General features: G+C 37.2%; 1 protein-coding gene across 1 annotated transcript; it reads right to left on the bottom strand.

The window, feature by feature from the left end:
• Positions 1-659: 659 nt before the first annotated feature.
• LOC137407840 (uncharacterized) lies at positions 660-19,835 on the bottom strand. The gene is made up of 9 exons (XM_068094221.1): positions 19,677-19,835; positions 11,558-11,735; positions 10,578-10,778; positions 10,311-10,465; positions 4,759-4,960; positions 4,268-4,519; positions 3,859-4,006; positions 1,315-1,522; positions 660-987 (listed from the first exon to the last, which is right to left on the bottom strand). The coding sequence occupies exons 1-9, from the start codon at positions 19,833-19,835 to the stop codon at positions 772-774; spliced, it is 1,719 nt and encodes a 572-aa protein (XP_067950322.1). The 3' UTR covers positions 660-771.
• Positions 19,836-20,692: the final 857 nt, after the last annotated feature.

Genomic DNA, 20,692 nt, shown 5'->3' with positions numbered 1-20,692 from the left:
ATGCATGTATAAACCCATTTAACATACAAAATCTATAGTTGCTTGACCATGACTTGTAATAGCTTGCACAGATAGTAATGCAGAGGCCATGCGTCTAGTTGAGAACTGATTACGTACTCTTCTACTGACAACAAACAGTAAAAGTCGAAACAGCACTTAGTTACTAGACTTGATAGTTAAAATGAATTCATAATATAGAAGTGACTCAAAATGTACAAAGCTCAGTGACTCACCAATTTTCCAGAATGATTATTTACAGTTCTAGAGAAAATAAGATTAACTAACTTTCAGCTGTCATCTTACTGGCATTGTTCACAAGCCACCGAGCTCTGTGCACAACAATACCTTCCCAAGAAAGCTAAATCTCAGATAAATAGCTAAATTTGTTGGCATTGTGCCAAGTTTTTTCCATATTGAAACTGGACTGTGCTTCGTTATGTCCTTCATATTTAGTTTTCAACTGTGGATTCATTGTTGGCCTTTGGTGTTGGGAAAATGTACAGCAGATAATGACTGGTCTCTTCCAGGCCTTTATTTCATATTGATATTTCATTATACATACTTACATTATCGCAGCAATAATTTAAACAAAATAGAATAAAACTCAATCTTTGCACCAAATCTGTTAAAAAAACAATGGTGAGAAAATTCATATTTAAAACCCTATTAACCATGACAAAAAGTTGAGCTTCAATAAATAACAACAGCCTTATCAAAGAGAACTACTGAGTGACCAACTCAAAAGCTAGTCCTAGCCAGGTTCACAGGCTATTATTCCTGAATCAATTTAAACCCTTCCTTCTCGGTCTCCCCGAGCGACGTTAGACCTTCACTGCAAACTTGACTAGTCGTTAGCTTAAGATCCTTAAGACTGCAGCTAACATTGATAGCACTAGCTAGTGCACTGCATACAGGAGTAGACAACTCTATCTGTGTCAGATCCAAATGCTTCAGTGCTCTCGTGAACTTGAGGGCCTCACACAAGACCTATTAGCAACAGAAGGAACACAGTTCTTTGATAGATTTTAAAGAAACAAAAAACTAAAATCAAGAAGATGACCATAAAAACTTGTTTTCAACAAAATGACAGTTGCCAGAGATTAAAAAGTGTTTCTTATGCAAGTTTTGTTCAAAATTACAAGTAATTATTTTATCTTGCACACCATTCTGAAAATTGGAAAACAAATTTAATTAGAAAATGCTTTAACCTGTTACAGCAAAATCATTTTGTGACATTGCTGCTAAACTCTCATAGCCTTGAACATTCACTTTGTATATATGAAATACTTTCTGGCTAATTACAAAGAGATATACCTTGAGAGCTTGAACGTTTAAGGAGGATCCTCGTAGCCTGAGGTTCACCAACGACTTGTTGCTTCTCAAGCCTTTGAACAGGTTCATTTCAGTTGCCCCATCTGCCAGCTCACACTTCTCCAAGCTAAGTACGAACAGGCCTGAGGCTCTCTCTAAATATGACGAGATATCCAGCGCTGATACAGAGTCAAACAGGCACTCTTTGATTCTGTAACAAAATTGACTTTTGCCATAAATTTTAGTATTTGAAAATAATACTAATAATATTAATAATCTTTTAATTTCATAATTAAGTTATTATTTTCTGGTTTAATCTTTTAATTAAGTTATAATTTTCTGGTTCAACAATCCACTCAACTAGATACATTTTTAACCTTGGTATGATTTTTACTCGACAAAATACAGTGAAACACGGATAACTCAAACTTCAAGGGACCGAGCAAAAGTGTTCGAGTTATTAGAGCGTTCAAGTTATCAGGACAGTCATAAGTGCATGTATTTATCAGTAGATACATGTACATATACAAACTATATATCAATCAAAAGCATAGATTGCTTGTTACAAGTTAAAGGGTCTCTCGTGTGAAGTTTTAAATATTTTTAATCAGAAAGTATAGATATTTTTCTATTACTTGAGATTTGTTTGTTGCTTTAGGTGATGTGACGGCCAGGACGTTCTCAGGTTAAAATTGGCAAAACTTGATCGCGGTTAAAACGCTCAGAAAAAATACATACGTATTTTTCTACCGAGCGTTTTAACCAACACCAATTTTGCAGTAAGTCAGTTATTACAAAACTGCTTTACTATTAAAAACCCATTATCAATTTTGCCGATATTACTTTAAAGTTATCCAAATTTTACCTCGCTTTTCTTGCTTTCGGAGGGCTTATCGCTAAGCGGATGTTTGGTAAAATTCGATTTTTGCAAACCTTTAGAAAAGTCGTTAATGAAAATATTTGCCGATGTTCGTAATAACGAGGCCTAAGAACTACTAAAAGTCGATGTTTATCTCTATGGCTTGGAATAAAGTGATATTTTAAAGCGATAGTAACAACCGTCTCGGTAGCCGTTTGGCAAAAAACTGTTCGAGTTAACGGAGTTTCGGTCGAGTTATCTAAAGCCATTTATCATTGCGTGGGAACGGACCAAGCAAATCCATTCGAGTTAACCATGTGTTCGATATATCCAAGGGCGAGTTATCCGAGTTTCACTGTATTGTCTTTCAACTTTGTCTTCAAGGTAACGCAAAGTTCTCCTCTAACTCACCACCATTTTCTTAACAACACAACTATGAGTCAGTTAAATCAGTGAATTAAATAAAAGTTTAACATAGCCTTAGATCCTGACTATAGCAGCAAGAAATCATTCCTATTTCCATTTGATAAAAAAACAACAGTTAACTTGAGTTGATTTTATTCTTTTATCAAAACTAAAATCTATTCATGTCATTAATGTTACTGAAAATAGCAAATGCACACTTGTTAAAGGATTGTATCTTAGAGTATGGCATCAGCAAAACCACACCTAAAAGTCAATGTGTCAAAAATTGGAATTGTCTGTACCATGTTGCCAGGTTGGCACATTTTCATCATTAAAATTAGCTATTGCACAGCTTCAGCATTGTATTACGTTTGTTGAATCACAGACTAGAGACTCTAATCTTCCACCTTCATTTTGCATTAACACATTTATCTGCTCATTTCTACTGAAAATTCTAAGGAAGACTTTATTGAAAAAATTATAAAAGTTAACGGTGGGTAGTAGCCAAACTGTGATTTTGAGGTGAGACCCGAAACAGCTTTTTGCCATTGTCAAACAATTTTGACTCAGAACTGACTACATCAGCTGATTTATTTAGTTTACAAATGAAAATAGCCTTGATAATGATGACTCCGCTGATTCAGTTGCAATGACAAGAGCACTCCTCAGGGTATGGTAAGACCTGACGCAATAGATACAGCAATAAGGAACTCAGGCCTATATGCTCACATAGGTAGGCTATTACTAGTTACTAGCACATAAGAGGCTTAAACCCAATTTAAAATGATACATTTTGAGAACACCTTTTTCATTAAAAAATAAATTCGGCGATTCACCAAATTTAAAAATTCGAAACCTTATAGTGAACAAGTTTAAAGAAATCTAACTAAGATGCTTACGATCTTTGCTATAATAAGAGCTGTGTCCGGAGCCATGCTTTAGGCCTTAGGTAATGCTTTAAGAAACGCATGCATCACACGATTGAGCTCAAATATTTGTCTGGGTGAACCGACACGATAACCACTGCGCCACTTACCCACTTTCCCATGTGTCGGAATAATTATGCGCACAGTTATTACATAAGATGATCTCTCATGGTACACAGGACTGCCAGCTTACTAGTCATAATAACAGAGCATAACTAGTTTTAAATGAACAGTTAGTCTATTTAACTCAGCGCATTACCCCCCCCCCGGCGCTTGCTGGATTACCCCAGCAAGCGCATTACCCCAGCAAGCGCATTACCCCAGCAAGCGCATTACCCCAGCAAGTTGGTCACTTACTCGAGTGTTGCAAGTATCGGGGGCAGGTGCCTGATAATATTACGTAGCGTAAGGGAGTTCCTGCAGCCGACAAGCGTGAACGTTGTGATGCCGGAAAGACTAGAGATGCATGACTTGAGTTGGGTGTAGGTGCTGGCTGTCAGCTTTTCTGTGACTGAAACACAAAGATATCCAATGACAAAAAAGTTGTACATTAAGGGTTTCTCTTTTCTGAATCTTAAAGCAACTAAATTTGCCAGCCAAAACTGTAGGTTGGCAAAAGTTTACATGTATAAATAGGCTATGAGATCAGAAAACTGGTCGTTTAGAGGCAAATCTGTGAACGTATTCTAACAAATTTACGCTAATACGTCTATAGAAAAACAAGGACATTCATATATCCATTACTATGGTTAATCAATCGCATTACCTGACAATGTCGCTTTGCTCTCACACACTATCGTAAGCAGGTTGGCTCGATAATCAGATGTGATGTGGGAAAGGAAGAAAGTGAGAAGTTCTGTAGATGTGTAAGAGACATAGAGGTCAGTGACGGAGGTCGAGCGGCGAATCGAGTACGCCAGCTCTTGAACAATATCCATATTAAAATGTGTTGATGAGTTGAGAGTAACGGATACGTGAGACACTCGTGAGAAGTTCTTTTCGAGTATCATATTCAGACCTGAAAAAAAAAGTTTACAGTGAACAAAATTGACTTTGAGCCTAACAGGTCTAGATAACTGGGGGGGGGGGGTGGGGGGGGTGACAGTTCACAAATCTTAATAGAATCTTTTATCATAACTACCTTGCAATAATTAAGAAAGGTCATGGCTAGACATACAGATTCCATATATTAGTATCACACGGCGTTAAGCCATAAAAATGCAGACTTTCCATAATCATAAAAGGAGAGATTTCTACCTCTGATGGTGGTAGTAGAGTGGATCTGGTCTGGCAAGACGAGCAGACGAGGCGGAAGACTTTGGGAGATAGCTCTGACAACTTCCTTCTTGTTGTCACATTCGTTGACACACTCGAGGCTGAGTGCAAAGTCACCTGCAAACCAATGATTAGCTTGAACTACTATAGTTATGATCGAATCAAACTTGGAGTGCAGAGGTGCCTGGCCAAGAGCAAGTTGCAAAGATATATTCTTCATATAATATGTTTGACATTTTCGCTTGTTGCATGAATTTCATGACTATGGAATTCGTTTTGATTTAGCAGATTACCTTCTTCCTTTGTACCCTAGGACACTTATGTATTCGCGTCATCTAACGTTCGCATTTTCGCGGAGTCATCTTCTCGCGACAATTTCTCCTGAGCGAAACTAAGCCATCATAACGAACGAAAGAAAACGCGAAATTTACTAGCTTTGTTCATTGATATCCACAATAAAATTGTCATATATAGAGAGACTTAGACGTCATTGATAGTCCAATAAACTAATGGCAGCAAGCGATCAAATTGGATTATCGATCTCGCCCATATATTTCTACCTGCGGTTTACAAATAGAAAATAGTCCCAAATTGAAAAAATTTTTCTTACTAGCAAACTGGACCCGAGGAATCTAATCTGTTTGTTACACTACATTTATTTTCACATCACTATATTTTCGGACTCATCAGAGCTGTGGAATTAAGTTGCAGCGAAACTTTACTCTGTGTGCTACTCACGAAACTAAATACTAGCGAAATAAAAGTGTCCTAGGGTAATGCTTTCTTTTGCACATACTAAACTACATCTAGTAATCAGTAAACTACAGTTGACTGTCAGTTGTGTTTCCTTACATATAGTAAGCACAACTCCAAAAATATAGAAATTGCTCGTGGATCCTATAGGAAAAGTGTAAATGTCAAATTTCAAAAGCATCAATATGCATTATAATACAATATTTACATTTAACGTTTCGGTATGATTAATATCATCACAATTTTAAATTTTTGTAATACTTAGTCTATTTTAATCTTACCTAAAGGCACAAATTCATCCTTGTTAGCCTTGTGTTTGGTCATGTTTATCTTTCCTAATTGGTTGAAAATGGCCATAAGTACAGCATTGGATGAAGGTTGAGAGGCGTGGTGTATGCAGCCAACACAGTATACAAGGGTACTTCGCAACATCGGCTCAGCTATGATTTTCTAAAACAGGATTGATAATTGGCTGAGCGCAGTGAATCAAGGGTAAACAACGAATAGCATTCCAGCATTTAGTAGCACAGCCTATCACAGACATACCACTGATAATCAACTCATGTTGAAATATAATACATAATGTTTAATATTATAATTATCTTATGTTAGCATACATTTTGATATAAGATGTACAGCTAAATATAGCAAAACTGAAACATGACTGTACAACTGTACAGGCACAGACCTACACTATTTGATACAATTACAGAGGTACAGAGTTAAATATTTGATACAATTACACAGGTAACTTCACAGCATTATAACCGTATACCCTTTCAGATTCAAAGCTTTCATACCTGCAAGTGCTTTTTGATCTGATCACCAGGTAGCTGGGAGAGTCTTAGAGCGGCCATGAACTCCTGTAAGGCCCGGCTTCTAAATGTCAGCATTTGATGGTATTTGTTATCTCTCCTCCACTCAAATGGCTCCAGCAAGTCCATCTAGTCACAAAAATCATTGTAAATATTTGATGATTTATATTGACATTGTAAGTAACGGTAAGAGGTGTAATAGTAGCCTCTTCTTGGCAACCATTAACTGGTTATTTTAAAACACAAAATTTTCCTTTGATTCAAGCAAGCGTTCAATTTGCTGTAAAGGTTCATTCAGTGCTATGAAATAGCGAAAAGGCAATGTCAGACCTTTGTTTTTGCAACTTCTATACACAAACATTTACAGTTAAAAATAACAGGCTGTCTTTCATTATTGCGCTACTAAACTTTTAATATTGAGAAAGAAACAGACGTGTGTCTCAACTAGTTACTATAAATTATTAGGCCTCAACAGATAAAACTTGCCTCCCTAGGTCAATGACTTGATAAAACTTGCCTCCCTAAGTCAATGACTTGATAAAACCGGCCTCCTAGGACAATGACTTGATAAAAACGGGCCTTCCTAAGTCAATGACTTGATAAAAATGGCCTCCCTAAGTCAATTACTTGATAAAACGGGCCTTCCTAGGTCAATGACTTGATAAAATGGGTCTCCCTAGGTCAATGACTTGATGAAAGATGATATAGAGCGTTCCATAGAGCTGCATACGAATGTTGAGGTGATTTCTGGCTCTTGCCAGACCAGATTCACTCTCGACAGGAAGGAAATAATATCAAACAAACAAGAACAGGTCATGACATGCAAGTATTTCTATCCTGTGACTGGCTGCTAGGTTTGTTTATCCTTCTAGATGCTGCCATGCTGTATCACTGGTATAGTGCAGCGCTTTCACATATGTTGTTTTTAGTTTTGTAAGAGTGCCCAGTTCACCCTCCCCATTTGTGTGTGGGTTGACAGTTTAGTCGCAGTCGACCCGGCCCATGCGCAGGTGGAACCAGACTACATGATAAAAACTAGCAAAAGGGTCAAAGCTAAGCAACATTGTTGGCAGAACAAATATATGAGTAAAGTTGTTACAGCCTAAAGGTGAGCGCATGTAAATAGACAAAGGGCTTTGCAATGCATTACATTTGGCTGGACAGATGCCTAGACACGATCATCTGCTGACTAGCTAATCAATGCCTAACAACAATGGTATTGTTTAGAGATAATTGGATTTATTGCTTGGAATGATCCAAGACAATTAATAAAACCAATAGAATCAAACTTCAGATTCCATCAGAGGCATTTTTCAATCACTTTTATGTATACACCTTGTAGCACATTCCTAGTCTGAGCATCTCATGTGAGGTGCAAAAATGCTCGAGGTAAAACTTTCGTTGGTGTATCTTATACACATACTAGTTGAATGACAGGAGTTGCACGGGTGATAAAAAATGTTTCTGCACAAAAAATTTATTTATAATCAACATATATATACAACATTTATCGTTCTAACTTCTAAATAAATGTGGTTGTTTATTTCTGTGTGTACTATAAGTTTAATTAAGTTCATGCTAAATATACATGCATGGCAAGTAGGCAGTGTGGCGTAGTGGATAGCACGTCTGTCTGCAGAACCGGGGTTTTCAAGTGCATATGCAGTGCAAAGCGGTGTTTTTATTTCTAAAACTTTATCGCTATACCTGGATGTACAGATGACAGACCAACAAATACTTAGATTTATATAAAAAAATGAAATTCCATTTGGTTGTTGGTGTATGTCTGCTCCCTGTAGATACCAACTTTCTGATCACAGAATCATCTGAACTTTTTTTGATACTCCCTAGGTTTAAGACCAAAAACCAAAAATAAGTTTGGCATCACCACCATTCATTGAACAAGAATTCCATTTGACAGCAATTAACGACACCTGAATATTTTCATGCAACACTGGATCGTACCCGATCAACACACTTTCCTTCATACAAGTAACTAGATACTACTACTTTTCAACGTAAGTTCTGTGTTAAATTTACGCAAGTAGTATTTATGCTTTTCGGCTCAAAGTGCTGCTACGAATAGTCATAAAGGGCAATTTTAGTTGTGAACTTTGAACTTCATTTAAAAAATACTACAATAACATAATTAAAATTCGAAATTGAAGTTGAATTTTACACCCGGGCAAGGTCGGGTGTCTGCTTGTTTGGAAGGGTTTGTACTTTTATGTAGGGGAGAGCGAGTGCATTCGAACAAGCACATTGTAGCTAGATGCATGAAGCTGTTTGCTTTCAAAATGATAGTCATTATAGGAAGCTATATTACTGGGTAGCCCTTTTCATTTCTAGCTTCTAGGAAAAGTCTTCAACAATTGGTGAGTTAAAACATTGTTTTCACCATTAAAAGTAAACTTGTATACTGCAATTGATATTATAATTTTGGCATGAGTGTACAATTAATACAATTAAATAGGATTTTACTCAAATATATTACGAAGTGTAAGCTGTTGATGTAGATTCTGCAATAACTCTATTTGAATACCATGGCATTCTATTTTTCAACCCTTATAGTGGCATTTAATTAGAGGTGGCCTTCAAATAAAGGATGGCATTGTATTTTTAGACTAGCTCGTCCGAATTTTTGTAAGATAAATTGAACCAATTTTCAGGCGAAGCGATGATAATGTTGTATATATTTCACTCAGCCTTAGACTGAGTTACATAAGGAACTACTATGGTTATAAAATATTAGTTTGGTGGCGTTAGTATTTCATTGCTGTCGTTTTCATAGTTTTATAGAAAAAACTGTAAGTAAAGCTTTGTAGTTGGAAAACAGACAACGTTTTTACTTTTTAAAGATGTTTTTAACATTTTAAAGTTAGAATAAGTCACAACAATGACTGCTATTACGTCGAACGGTGTTTCTGAAAAGTATTCTCATCATTCATCAACAATCTTCAGTCTTCAGATAAAATTGTAAACCACAATATGGACGAATCTGAAAACAATGGATATGATTTGTCTTAGTGACTTTCGAACATAGTGTATTTCTGATGATTGTGACAATCAATATTCTCATGTACACCATCACTAAAACCATGGCAACCACTACAGTAACAACAAACAAATTAATTGTTATCGGCATAACCGAGTCACTATTAGTACCATTTTTAGTTGACACTTTTCTATCGATCACTCTATTATGGGTTTGTGAAGATGAAAGAATGTCAAAGTGGCATTCGAATAGAGGTGGCGGTCAATTAAAGGGTAAACGCTGTATTTTTCAACCCTTCTTCTATAATGGCGTTCAATTAGAGGTGGCATTCAAATAGAGGTTTTACGGTAGGTCTTTTTTATCAGAAACGAGATCTGTTTTGAAAAAAATTATTTTATTAAAACACACTTTGGAGTACACTGGGACATGTCCCAGTGTACTCTATCAATGTTATGACAACTATTTGTATTGTGGAGATAGTCAATACATGGCTAGAAATAGGTGCTAATATTAGCTGGTGCTACTGAACAATTAGCTGAGTGCATGACTTTTGCAGTGAACTTATCTGTTTATATGTAAGTTCACTGCAATCATACATAATCGGAATTGTTTAAACACATAGGGAATCTTTTATGTGAAATCTGTTACCTAGAGTAAGTCAACAATGTTTGCTCTCACATCAAAATATTAGCCATTAAATATTTCAGAACCAGGAGTTCATATTATTTTTGACATAATTTTTTTGATGAACAAATATTTTTAAAAACAGAGTAAACCAACCAATAGGCTTGCCAATAGATAGGCCCTGTACTATAACAACACTTGCTGACCGAGTGTGGTAAGGTATGGAAAAGAGATAAAATGTACAACATAATTAAATTGAAGACTATTTTATTTGTCAAAATTCAATAGGATTTAAAAAATGAAGCATCAAGTTGATGTATAAAAAGAAAATTTAGAGCGTAACACACCTGCATGAGTAATTTGCAGCCATAATTTTGCTGAACATGTTCCAATGGAATGATGGTAGCGGGCTTTTCAAGTACTGTCTCTAAGGCTAAGGTTTGTAACTGTTTCAATGCATACATCACATCATTGGGAGGATTGTCAGGGTCATATTGCATACCTAAATGAACAAGAGGCTTTGTAACGGTTACATGTTGTATTTTTGTGGAATTCTCGGTCTGGAACAAAGAGAAATCAGAATTGCTTTTAACCATCATTAAAATTACTCATACCTCTTTGAATGCAGTAGATGAAAGGATATATGTCAAACACTGTTTTTAGTTGAAGAGTGAGTGAAGACGTCCGTTCACTGAGCTCTTCATTCTGAGCCATAAGGCTGAGGAGGTTGAGTAGCAATGGAATCTTTAGCATGTATTCATTCTCCTTAGCCAACTCATTGACCTTTTCACTCAGCTGACTGGCGTATTCTTCCGCTGTCACATGATAAAAGCAGGTTCACTGAGATGCATGTTACACTTAAAGAAGGAGAAACCAACCGTAGGTTAAATAGATAGTGAATTTAATATATAGATAATGCAACAAAATTAGAACTTTGATATTAAAAAACTATGTCTAAAAGCCAGTAGAAAATGATGAAAGGAAAACATATTACAAAGATTACCTACCATGTTTAGACAACTCTAAAACATGCATATGAATACCCTTCGACAAAAGCCAGTTTCAGTGAGTCAGTCGTACATATTTAAAATTTTATCATTCATAAAAGACAAAGTGATTCATGGCCTATATGATAACTTCTTCATAGGGCCATTGCCAGAGGTTGTTGAAGGAACAAAATTGCTCGGGCAACATAGAATACCTTCAGAAAATCATATGGTAGCATATCAATAAGCAGAATAACACAGCTGGGTCAAGTTCATTTTAAAGGCAAGGTGACATTGCTAAAGATAAATAAGTCAAACCAAATGCAAAACATTCTGTATGGAGAACATAAGCTGCAGATTTTCTGTACACATAAAGCTAGGCCTAAAGTTGAGACAATTTCAAAGGATACTAGCAGAAGCTGTTCAAGGTCAAAGACTACTAACAAAAATAAAAATGGCGGATATTATTTTAACAAAATGTTACATAGCACATTGTAAAGTTTCCAAAGCAGAATTCAAAATGAGTCCAATCAAATGACTTATGCCTTCAACCTGTCGTCATGAAATATTGTCAGAATACAAGCTGAGAATGAGCCTATCACACTGACCTTGACCTCTATTTAACATAGCATATCTTGTCATGAGCTGATCCTGCCTGGACTTGTCGAGGCCCAAGTTGATGAGACGTCGGTTGCATAAAGGAAGCAGACGTGAGACCTGCTCCGGAAGACATGTGAGAAAAATGGAGCTCTCTTCTAGAACTTTCCCTTGAAGCAACTCTAGAATCTGGATGCAAATGAATTAAATACTGTAATTACAAGCCACAGTAGAGTACAAGTGCTTATAAAACAATACCTGTATTATTACATGTATTGCTTTATATTGCTTGATATTGATACGTGAGAGATCATCATGTGTAATAACTATGTGCACAATTATTCTTAGGTGTGGAATGGTGATTTAGTGGTGCAGATGGCAGCTTGCTTAGCTGAGAATCCAAGTACCCTGGTTTGATTCCTGTGTGGTACAAACTTTTTCCTAATGCTCTTAGCTTGGCTTTAGACAGACGGACACGGCTCTTGTTATAGTAAAGACAAATTTTATCGGTTGATGCAGAGTCCTACCACTATACAGAAATGGAGATTTTTACTAATACTACAGTAACACCTTGGAACCTTTGAACTGTTTTTACAATCTTTTGCATTTTATTCTTAAATTTCATTAGCTTTCGTACAATTCCACTCACAACATGGCAATGTAGTGAGGAACCACAGACAGGTTATGTAAGAAATTATTTTAGGTGTGGAACCCAATTTTGCATCTTATATCGACAATTTCCTATGACAGGATATTCATATGTCTAAGTTTAAATGTAATTTCAGTGAAGGCAGGAGATAACTCCATTTCTGTTGGTGTACTGTTAGCATACCTGAGGAGAAATCTCTTCAAAGCCATTGTAGGTGTCAATAATAAAAAGAAGACGTCTCTGACAGAAATTCAACACAGAAATCAGGTCGTCTGGTCGTAGCATGACTTCGCCTTCAATGAAAGAGAAAATCAAGTCTACAAGTTCGGAACATAGAAAGGCAACGGCTGTTTGCTTAGCAAAACATAATATATAGGAGAGTAGGAATAATGTCTCATATACATACTGTATATATGTGATTTTGGTTACAATAGCGAGAGCCACTTTGGTTACATTAGCGAATGTCATTATGGTTACATTAGCAGACGCCATCTTTGTTATAATTGTGAGTCTTCCATTGGCCAGACGCATGGATTTAAAACACATCAAAATCACTAACGATCATTTTGTGTTCACACATTCACTAATAGTTACAATGTTTAAATAAAATTCATCTATTATTATTCGTGAAATTGAGCTGTACTATAATAAATTAATATATGATTTTATTGCTTTGAAGATAGCTAAGCTCTAGAGGCAAGTGTTCAAGCTAGGAAACACAAATTTGAGATACGCTACCATCCCACTTGGGTTCATAGAGAAAAGAGTAGGGAGATAAGGAAATAAATTTTTAGTCTATTGGGACGTTAATACATGGCGCTATTTGATTATTAATAGAAGTTACAAGGCACTATTATTGATATTAATAGAATTATTGTCACTAAATTTGAAGTCAATCAAGAGAAAATCAAAAAAGCTCACAACACTATTTTATAGAAATAATCCAACCAATTAAACGGTAGTGCACAAATATGTTGGCCAATCACAATTCATGATCAAAATAGCCAGACTAGTATACTCAGAACATAGAATTAAATATTACGAATAGAGTTACTCAAATTGAATTAATCTGTTTTACCAATTAAATAAATAAGCCAATCACAAGACAGCCTCACAGTCATTGGTACACATCAGCCAATTGCCTACCATCATAGAATTGAAGCTGGTTATAAATGGCATCCTCCAAAGTGTCCTGTATCAGATTCATGTCCAGCAACACGACGAAATCAAAAGACAACCAGCAATCACCTCTGGACCAGTCATAGGCAAGCTTGTTGCAGTAAAGGGTTTTACCACTTCCTGGTTGACCTTCTAGCAGCACACGATGTGGCCGAGATGACTCCACAAATATTTTCTCGATTTGATATCGTCGGCTAGCAAAACATTGTCCATCATGATTTCTATGCTTGCACAATGTGTGTCCAAACAGTTGAAAAATGGTATTAAAGATGTTGGTAAACAGTCCAGACACGGTAAAAGCAGACAACTTCTACACCAAGAGGAGCGTCAATTATACATTAGAGATATCCAGTCGTATATTACAGCTCACGTGAAGGTTTCAAAAGTTTCATGGTTTGCATCCTCGTTTTTTACATGACAACTACAGGTTTTCAACTGATTTCAACTTATAAGATATGGATAACTTGTATAAAACCTTTAAAATTTTCAACAATTATTAACAATGAACTAATTGATTAATTAGTTTTTAACAATTATTTTAAAAATATCATTGCTAGCTCCTGCAGCAATCTTCCACCTAGTGTTCGCTCTCTTAACAAAGAAAGGTAGTTTAAACACCATATGTCAAACCATTTATTTGATTTTATTTAGCAACTGTTATTGGCTGTTGCCCTTTTTTGTTTTCTTATTCATGTATGGCATAATTTGGACAAACATTTCTGTTGGAAATGAAATTATTGCCAAGATAGTAATATAAAAATTATTTCAAATAATTATACATATAGCAATACAGTAAGTTCATTATGTAAAATTAGGTTGACATATTTAAATTATCAGAAAAAAGTAAATTAATGAAGTGAATGGAGGTTTTTATTGTAACTTCGAATAGGTGTGCCATTGCACTGGGTCTGTGGCAGAGCATGGGATAAAATACTTGAAGTGGCTAACTTCTACGTACACAAAATATATTTAACAATTCAATTCATCTATTTTCTATTATTTTTTGCATTTAATTTATACCTAGTTTTATCACTGTGGCATGCAAACCTAAGGTTTTGAAAATTTAAAGATGACGTAAGTCACGACAAAAACACTAGCATTTACTGCTAGGGTCACCTGCAGTGTCACAATACAAATCAGAGGTCAAACAGTAATAGTATATTTTTCTCTTGACCCTCGATAAACAAAGCTACGAGTCATTAAATGAGTCATCAGTTTTTATTCATTCAGTCTCATGTGAATAAAAACTGTATTGTCAAACATCTTTACCATCATAATACCAACTGCAAAAGACACAAGTACTTTGTTGATGGTTTGTGTATAATAAAAATGTGATGACACAACGTTTAGAAAACAAGCAACGTTGATGAGGAAGCTTACCTGATTGCTATCTGCTAGCCCGAGTTCCTATCTAATGCCATACCCCTCCCAAGTCTAAATCTAGTTTGCACACTATTAGCCAAGTGTTATGAGAAACCAATAGGGTGTAAATAGCACTAACCTGCGAGGGAGATTACTCTTCAATCTGCAAAAGTAAGCAGAGTCAATATTACAAATTTTATTTTAGTTACAGTTCTTGATTCACCAGAACAGCAAAACACTGATGCTGTATATTCACTGCATTTTCATGCAGCCAACGGGTTCGGAGTTGCATCTGCTGCCGAATTCACACCTTACCGTTTCAACAATTCAGAGTTGCACTATTAATAGATCTTTCAAAGATTCATGATGTATACCTCAAAGCAATTCTTACTAAAGTAGACTAGAGTGACTGTAGACTGTAGTTTGTCAAATACATAATTAGATTTTACTGTTTCTATAATTTGGAGTAAAAACAATTCTGAACCCATTAGAAGTATGGAAACGCAGTGAATGTGTATGCTTTTAAAACTGACTGCTAATGACAGCCACATATAACCACAGAATGGCAATAACGATAATATAATGTTAATATAATGTCAAGGAAGTTTAACAAGAATAAACATAATAGAGTAAAAACAACAAAATAGCCAAGGATTAAGAGATTCAGCAACAAAATGACTGACTGATGACTCAGAGGTCAAAGGTGAAAAATAAAACAATTCAGTCTGGATGACAGAAATTAACAGAGTCTGCTGAGTTGAACTAGTGACAAAGGTAAGCTCACCCCTTAGCATCTGTAATATCCAACTGCACATAATACGACTTCAAGTCTGTCACGATTGTAGGGTCCCAAAAGTATGGTTTGATTTGTTTGAACCTTGAGTGATAGTGCCTCCTGAGGTGGTCCTTAACGTATTCCCTCACGTCTACAGAACAGAAGAGAGACACTTCAGAGCAACACAATTAGAAAGATATGGTATGATAATTTACCTTTTATTCTTCACTGAAGAATGATGTTGGTGATACAGTTAAAACACTTTTCTATAGTTCAATAAATATGTGAGAGTTATTAAAAGTCAAGTGTCACCTGTTACAACTTGTCAAACAATCTGTGTGGCATATTGCTTATTGCAATCATAATTTATTTTAGATAAGATGTTTTAAACAAAAATATCTATAATTTTAACCTTCTTCTATTATATACTAGCTAATAATTAGCTAGAAAGTGATGTGTATACAACCTCCATAACTGTAATGCGTCTGTCTGCTGGTCAATGTCGCGGCCGGTCAATGTCGCGGCCGGTCAATGTCGCGGCCGGTCAATGTCGCGGCCGGTCAATGTCGCGGCCGGTCAATGTCGCGGCCGGTCAATGTCGCGGCCGGTCAATGTCGCGGCCGGTCAATGTCGCGGCCGGTCAATGTCGCGGCCGGTCAATGTCGCGGCCGGTCAATGTCGCGGCCGGTCAATGTCGCGGCCGGTCAATGCCGCGGCCGGTCAATGTCACGGCCGGTCAATGTCACGGCCGGTCAATGTCACGGCCGTTCAATGTCACGGCTCGTCAATGTCACGGCTCGTCAATGTCACGGCTCGTCAATGTCACGGCTCGTCAATGTCACGGCTCGTCAATGTCGCGGCCGGTCAATGTCGCGGCCGGTCAATGTCGCGGCCGGTCAATGTCGCGGCCGGTCAATGTCGCGGCCGGTCAATGTCGCGGCCGGTCAATGTCGCGGCCGGTCAATGTCGCGGCCGGTCAATGTCGCGGCCGGTCAATGTCGCGGCCGGTCAATGTCGCGGCCGGTCAATGTCGCGGCCGGTCAATGTCGCGGCCGATCAATGTCGCGGCCGGTCAATGTCGCGGCCGGTCAATGTCGCGGCCGGTCAATGTCGCGGCCGGTCAATGTCGCGGCCGGTCAATGTCGCGGCCGGTCAATGTCGCGGCCGGTCAATGTCACCGCCGGTCAATGTCGCGGCTGGTCAATGTCACGGCTGGTCGATGTCATGGAATGCGAAGAAGAAATGCAATAAAAACAAAGGTTTTGCAAAGCGAAACTAAGCTCAGACTGGGCTGTAAACAAGCTTTTTATTGGCTCAACGTAAGCACATGATTAGGCTGTAAACAAACTCTTTATTGGCTCAACGTAAGCGAATGATTAGGCTGTAAACTAGCTTCTTATTGGCTCAACGTAAGCAAATGATTAGGCTGTAAACTAGCTTCTTATTGGCTCAACGTAAGCGAATGATTAGGCTGTAAACTAGCTTCTTATTGGCTCAACGTAAGCAAATAATTAGGCTGTAAACTAGCTTCTTATTGGCTCAACGTAAGCAAATAATTAGGCTGTAAACATGCTTTTTATTGGCTCAACGTAAGCAAATGATTAGGCTGTAAACATGCTTTTTATTGGCTCAACGTAAGCGAATGATTAGGCTGTAAACAAGCTTTTTTATTGGCTCAACGTAAGCACATGTTTAGGCTGAAAACCAGCTTCTTATTGGCTCCACGTAAGCAAATGATTAGGCTGTAAACATGCTTTTTATTGGCTCAACGTAAGCAAATTATTAGGCTGTAATCAAGCTTTTTTATTGGCTCAACGTAAGCAAATGATTAGGCTGTAAACATGCTTTTTATTGGCTCAATGTAGAAAAATGATTGTTTCCTTTCTTAATTGCAGACAGATAGGCTAATTAATTAATTACTCCTTAATAAGAAAGGTTTTGTGTGAAGCCTACTGAAGCCTCACCACACAGCCCTTGACCATTAGCCGCCCAATGAGCTACACATTAAGGAAACTAACCTTCAATGTCTGCATGCCTAAAAGGAAAGATCTTTTTATTAAAAACTTTGTGATATTATTTTACATAAAAAAATAATCAGTTGACATTGAGGAAACCGGAGCAAAGGGTCAGACAGATATCATTATGTCCATAGACTAAAGAGCAGCTATGAGTATTTGTCTTGTTCTCGAATAGTTGGGACAACACATTGAGTTCGCATTATTAAATGATTACTACTAGTATCTGTAACTGAAATAAGAATTCATATCTGACAAAAGGTAAGCAAATAGAACACGTTCAATTAAAAAAGATGCTCTCTTAAAATCACAAATTCAACCTTTATTTAAATTGCTAATGTATTTCATAAAGAACATTTATATTTCACCTTGGACTTTAAGGTCTAACCCTAGCAGTCTAGTATGCCGTGAGGGCTCATCAGGCAAGCTGCGGAAAATTATAATAAACAGGCATTTTCAATCTTCACATTATTTCTGTTCGCCGTTTTCGTCATAAAACATAGAGAGTAAGTATTCACACAATTATTCTATGATGCCAGAAAGCAGGCAATTTTGCATGGATGTTAGAGTGTCGGTCTACAAAGCTAAATGTCATGAGTTCGAGTCACATGCGAAGCAATCTTTTATTCTAACCTCAAACCCTGGCTTCTGACATTCTTATTATAGTAAAGATTATTATCATAATTTCTCGTTTCTAGCATAGGGTGATATTTGTACAGTTTTGAAGAAATACATGAGTGTTACGATTATAAATAGAGTGGCACCTGTAGTAAAGAGTTGCTTAGACAATCTGTTTAAGGTCATCTGAAGGGCTTGCACTAACTCTGAATATTCTTCGTGAGACTGCAGTGCAGCAATGATCACCTTGTAAGGATTCGTAGTTGTCTCCAACAGCACTTCGACTAGTTCCTGGGAGGAGAAATAGTAGAACATATTCGTATGGGGTGTATAGCCTATTCATTTTGATAGTGGGGTTCAGTTCAGTTTCAGTGAGGTCACTATCTCTATGTTTTCATGGCGCTGATGATGCAGACTTGGAGTTGTGTGCACATTGAGTTCTCGAGCGATAAGTGTTGCAATGGACACATGTTGTGTATTAACGGCTTGTAACCAACTCTACGCTAGAGATTATAACGGCGCACTCCTGTCTCGCTTAGCAACACACTTTCAAAATAGAAATAAGTGAGGTATGAAAAATGTAAAAAATGGCATAGCTTGAGCGACCTTCTCTCGCGCATCATTAGCAAGTGTTATTTCCATCTTTCGCAAGTAACAAAACTCTCTTGACTCGAGGGTTTTTACAGTTTCCATCTTGCGGGTGATGCAAACTTGTGGATTAGCCGCATCATAAAAACATAGTGATTGTATGAAGTTAGCTCGAAGTTTAAACTTGATGGTCGGTGAGCTGAATACGTTGGAATAACAAAGATCCCGATATGCTACTCGTCGAAATACCCCTCACAGCGCCTGAAAGATATTCCAATGCTCGCTCTCTTTTAGTTCATTATAAGTTATAATGAACAAAAATGAAAACAAACTGGAAGCTGGTAATAAAGATTTACACGGTGACAAAATTAAAGTTTAGCTAACTAAAATACATACTAAAACTTAGTTTTAAGTGTGTGTTTCTTAAGCTAAATTCATTTAAGTTAAATTCAAAGTTTATGTTATGGGTCTGTTTGGAAGGTAACAGCACCATACAGTATGTACACAATATTGTTACATTTTAATGCAGATCTTAACCAATAAATACACTAAATACACTAAATACACTAAATACACTAAAGATCCGGTAGGTAACTATAGTTACTAAGGTTATTATACTATTTTATCACTAATTTGCAATAAGCGCAGTACTTATTGAAAATTTTGGTTAAAAAACATCAAAATGGGAAGGGAAGTGTTTTCCTTAGATAATTACCCTGAGTTTCTATACCTCTTTATATTACATTTTCACCCAACGGGGGTCTGGCAGGGGGTCTACTGTACCAGTAGCTTTCAATCAACAATATTTTATGATGACCTTTGTAAGATGACCGTGATGATGCATTTCTATACCGGTATTTAAATCTGTTGTGAACTTTAACCTTGGATAAAATCTAAAATCAATCATTAGTGGTTGTATATCATTATAGTCAGTGAATGTATACCTTCATTCTACGTTCAGGAGGAAGTGTTGACTGGCTCAGTTTGCTTTTCTGGTCTTTAGAAATCAGGCTATGAGAGACGAGGTGGTCAATGCAATGCTCCACTTTAACCGTGTCAATTATAACATTAAAACTCATCAAGAGAACATTCCTGCCAGCCATACCTACGAAGAACATGCTGGAATAGTAATTACTTTAAAAAGTGATATATTCTGAGTAGATAGTTGTATAGTAGGCTAGTTATATGGTCTTTGGTAATAAATAATATGCTAAATTTTTGTTACATCTGTGAGCAATGTAATTCTCTTGAACATAAGAAGCTCCTCAACTCCGCGTAGTCTACAAGTTATGAGCAGGCGTGGGTGAGGGTGAAGGTGGTCTCACACAGTCTCAGCAGCTTCAACCACTAGTTCACAGTCTTCCTTTTGTTTGACTATGAGCACGATATGATCACTCAAAATCAAAATAAGTATGCAGTTTTTTACTTCTCATTTTTAAGCTTTCCCATTAGTCCTTCCTCCTGGTGGGGAGGTATAAACTACCAGCTATCAGAATGAGAGCGGAGATATCGTAAACAAGCATTACTGAAAAGAACAAGGGATAGGAGGCGGTGAAGAACCATGATCAGCCTCATCACCACAGGAGATGGTGCTTAGAGAGAGAGGGGAGAGAGAAAAGAGAGAGAGGGGAGAGAGAGAGGGGAAAAAGAGGGGAGAAAGAGAAGAGAAAGAGGTGAGAGAGAGGGGAGAAAGAAGGGAGAAAGAGGGGAGAAAGGAGGGAGAAAGAGGGGAGAAAGAGGGAAGAAAGAGGGGAGAAAGAGGGGAGAAGGAGGGGAGAAAGAAGGGAGAAAGAGGGGAGAAAGAGATAGAAGAGAGAGGGAGAGAGAGAATGATAGAGAAAGATAGATATATATAGAGAGATAGAGAGATAGAGAGAGGAGAGAGAGGGGAGAGAAAGAGGGGAGAAGGAGGGGAGAAAGAGGGGAGAAAGAGGGGAGAAAAAGGGGAGAAAGAGGGAAG

Source organism: Watersipora subatra, chromosome 11, assembly GCF_963576615.1.
Source record: "Watersipora subatra chromosome 11, tzWatSuba1.1, whole genome shotgun sequence".
NCBI lineage: Eukaryota > Metazoa > Bryozoa > Gymnolaemata > Cheilostomatida > Watersiporidae > Watersipora > Watersipora subatra.
This window is presented reverse-complemented; position numbering and strand designations above follow the sequence as displayed.

What these genes read in the sequence shown, in the direction of transcription:
- LOC137407840 (XM_068094221.1), bottom strand. Translation starts at nt 19,835, where the DNA reads ATGGCTGGCAGGAATGTTCTCTTGATGAGTTTTAATGTTATAATTGAC. An exon ending in GCTGCAAATTACTCATGCAG is followed by an intron (nt 4,961 to 10,310) that starts GTGTGTTACGCT and finishes GCTCTTGGCCAG; the next exon opens with GCACCTCTGCACTCCAAGTT. An exon ending in GAGCAAAGCGACATTGTCAG is followed by an intron (nt 4,007 to 4,267) that starts GTAATGCGATTG and finishes TTTCAGTCACAG; the next exon opens with AAAAGCTGACAGCCAGCACC.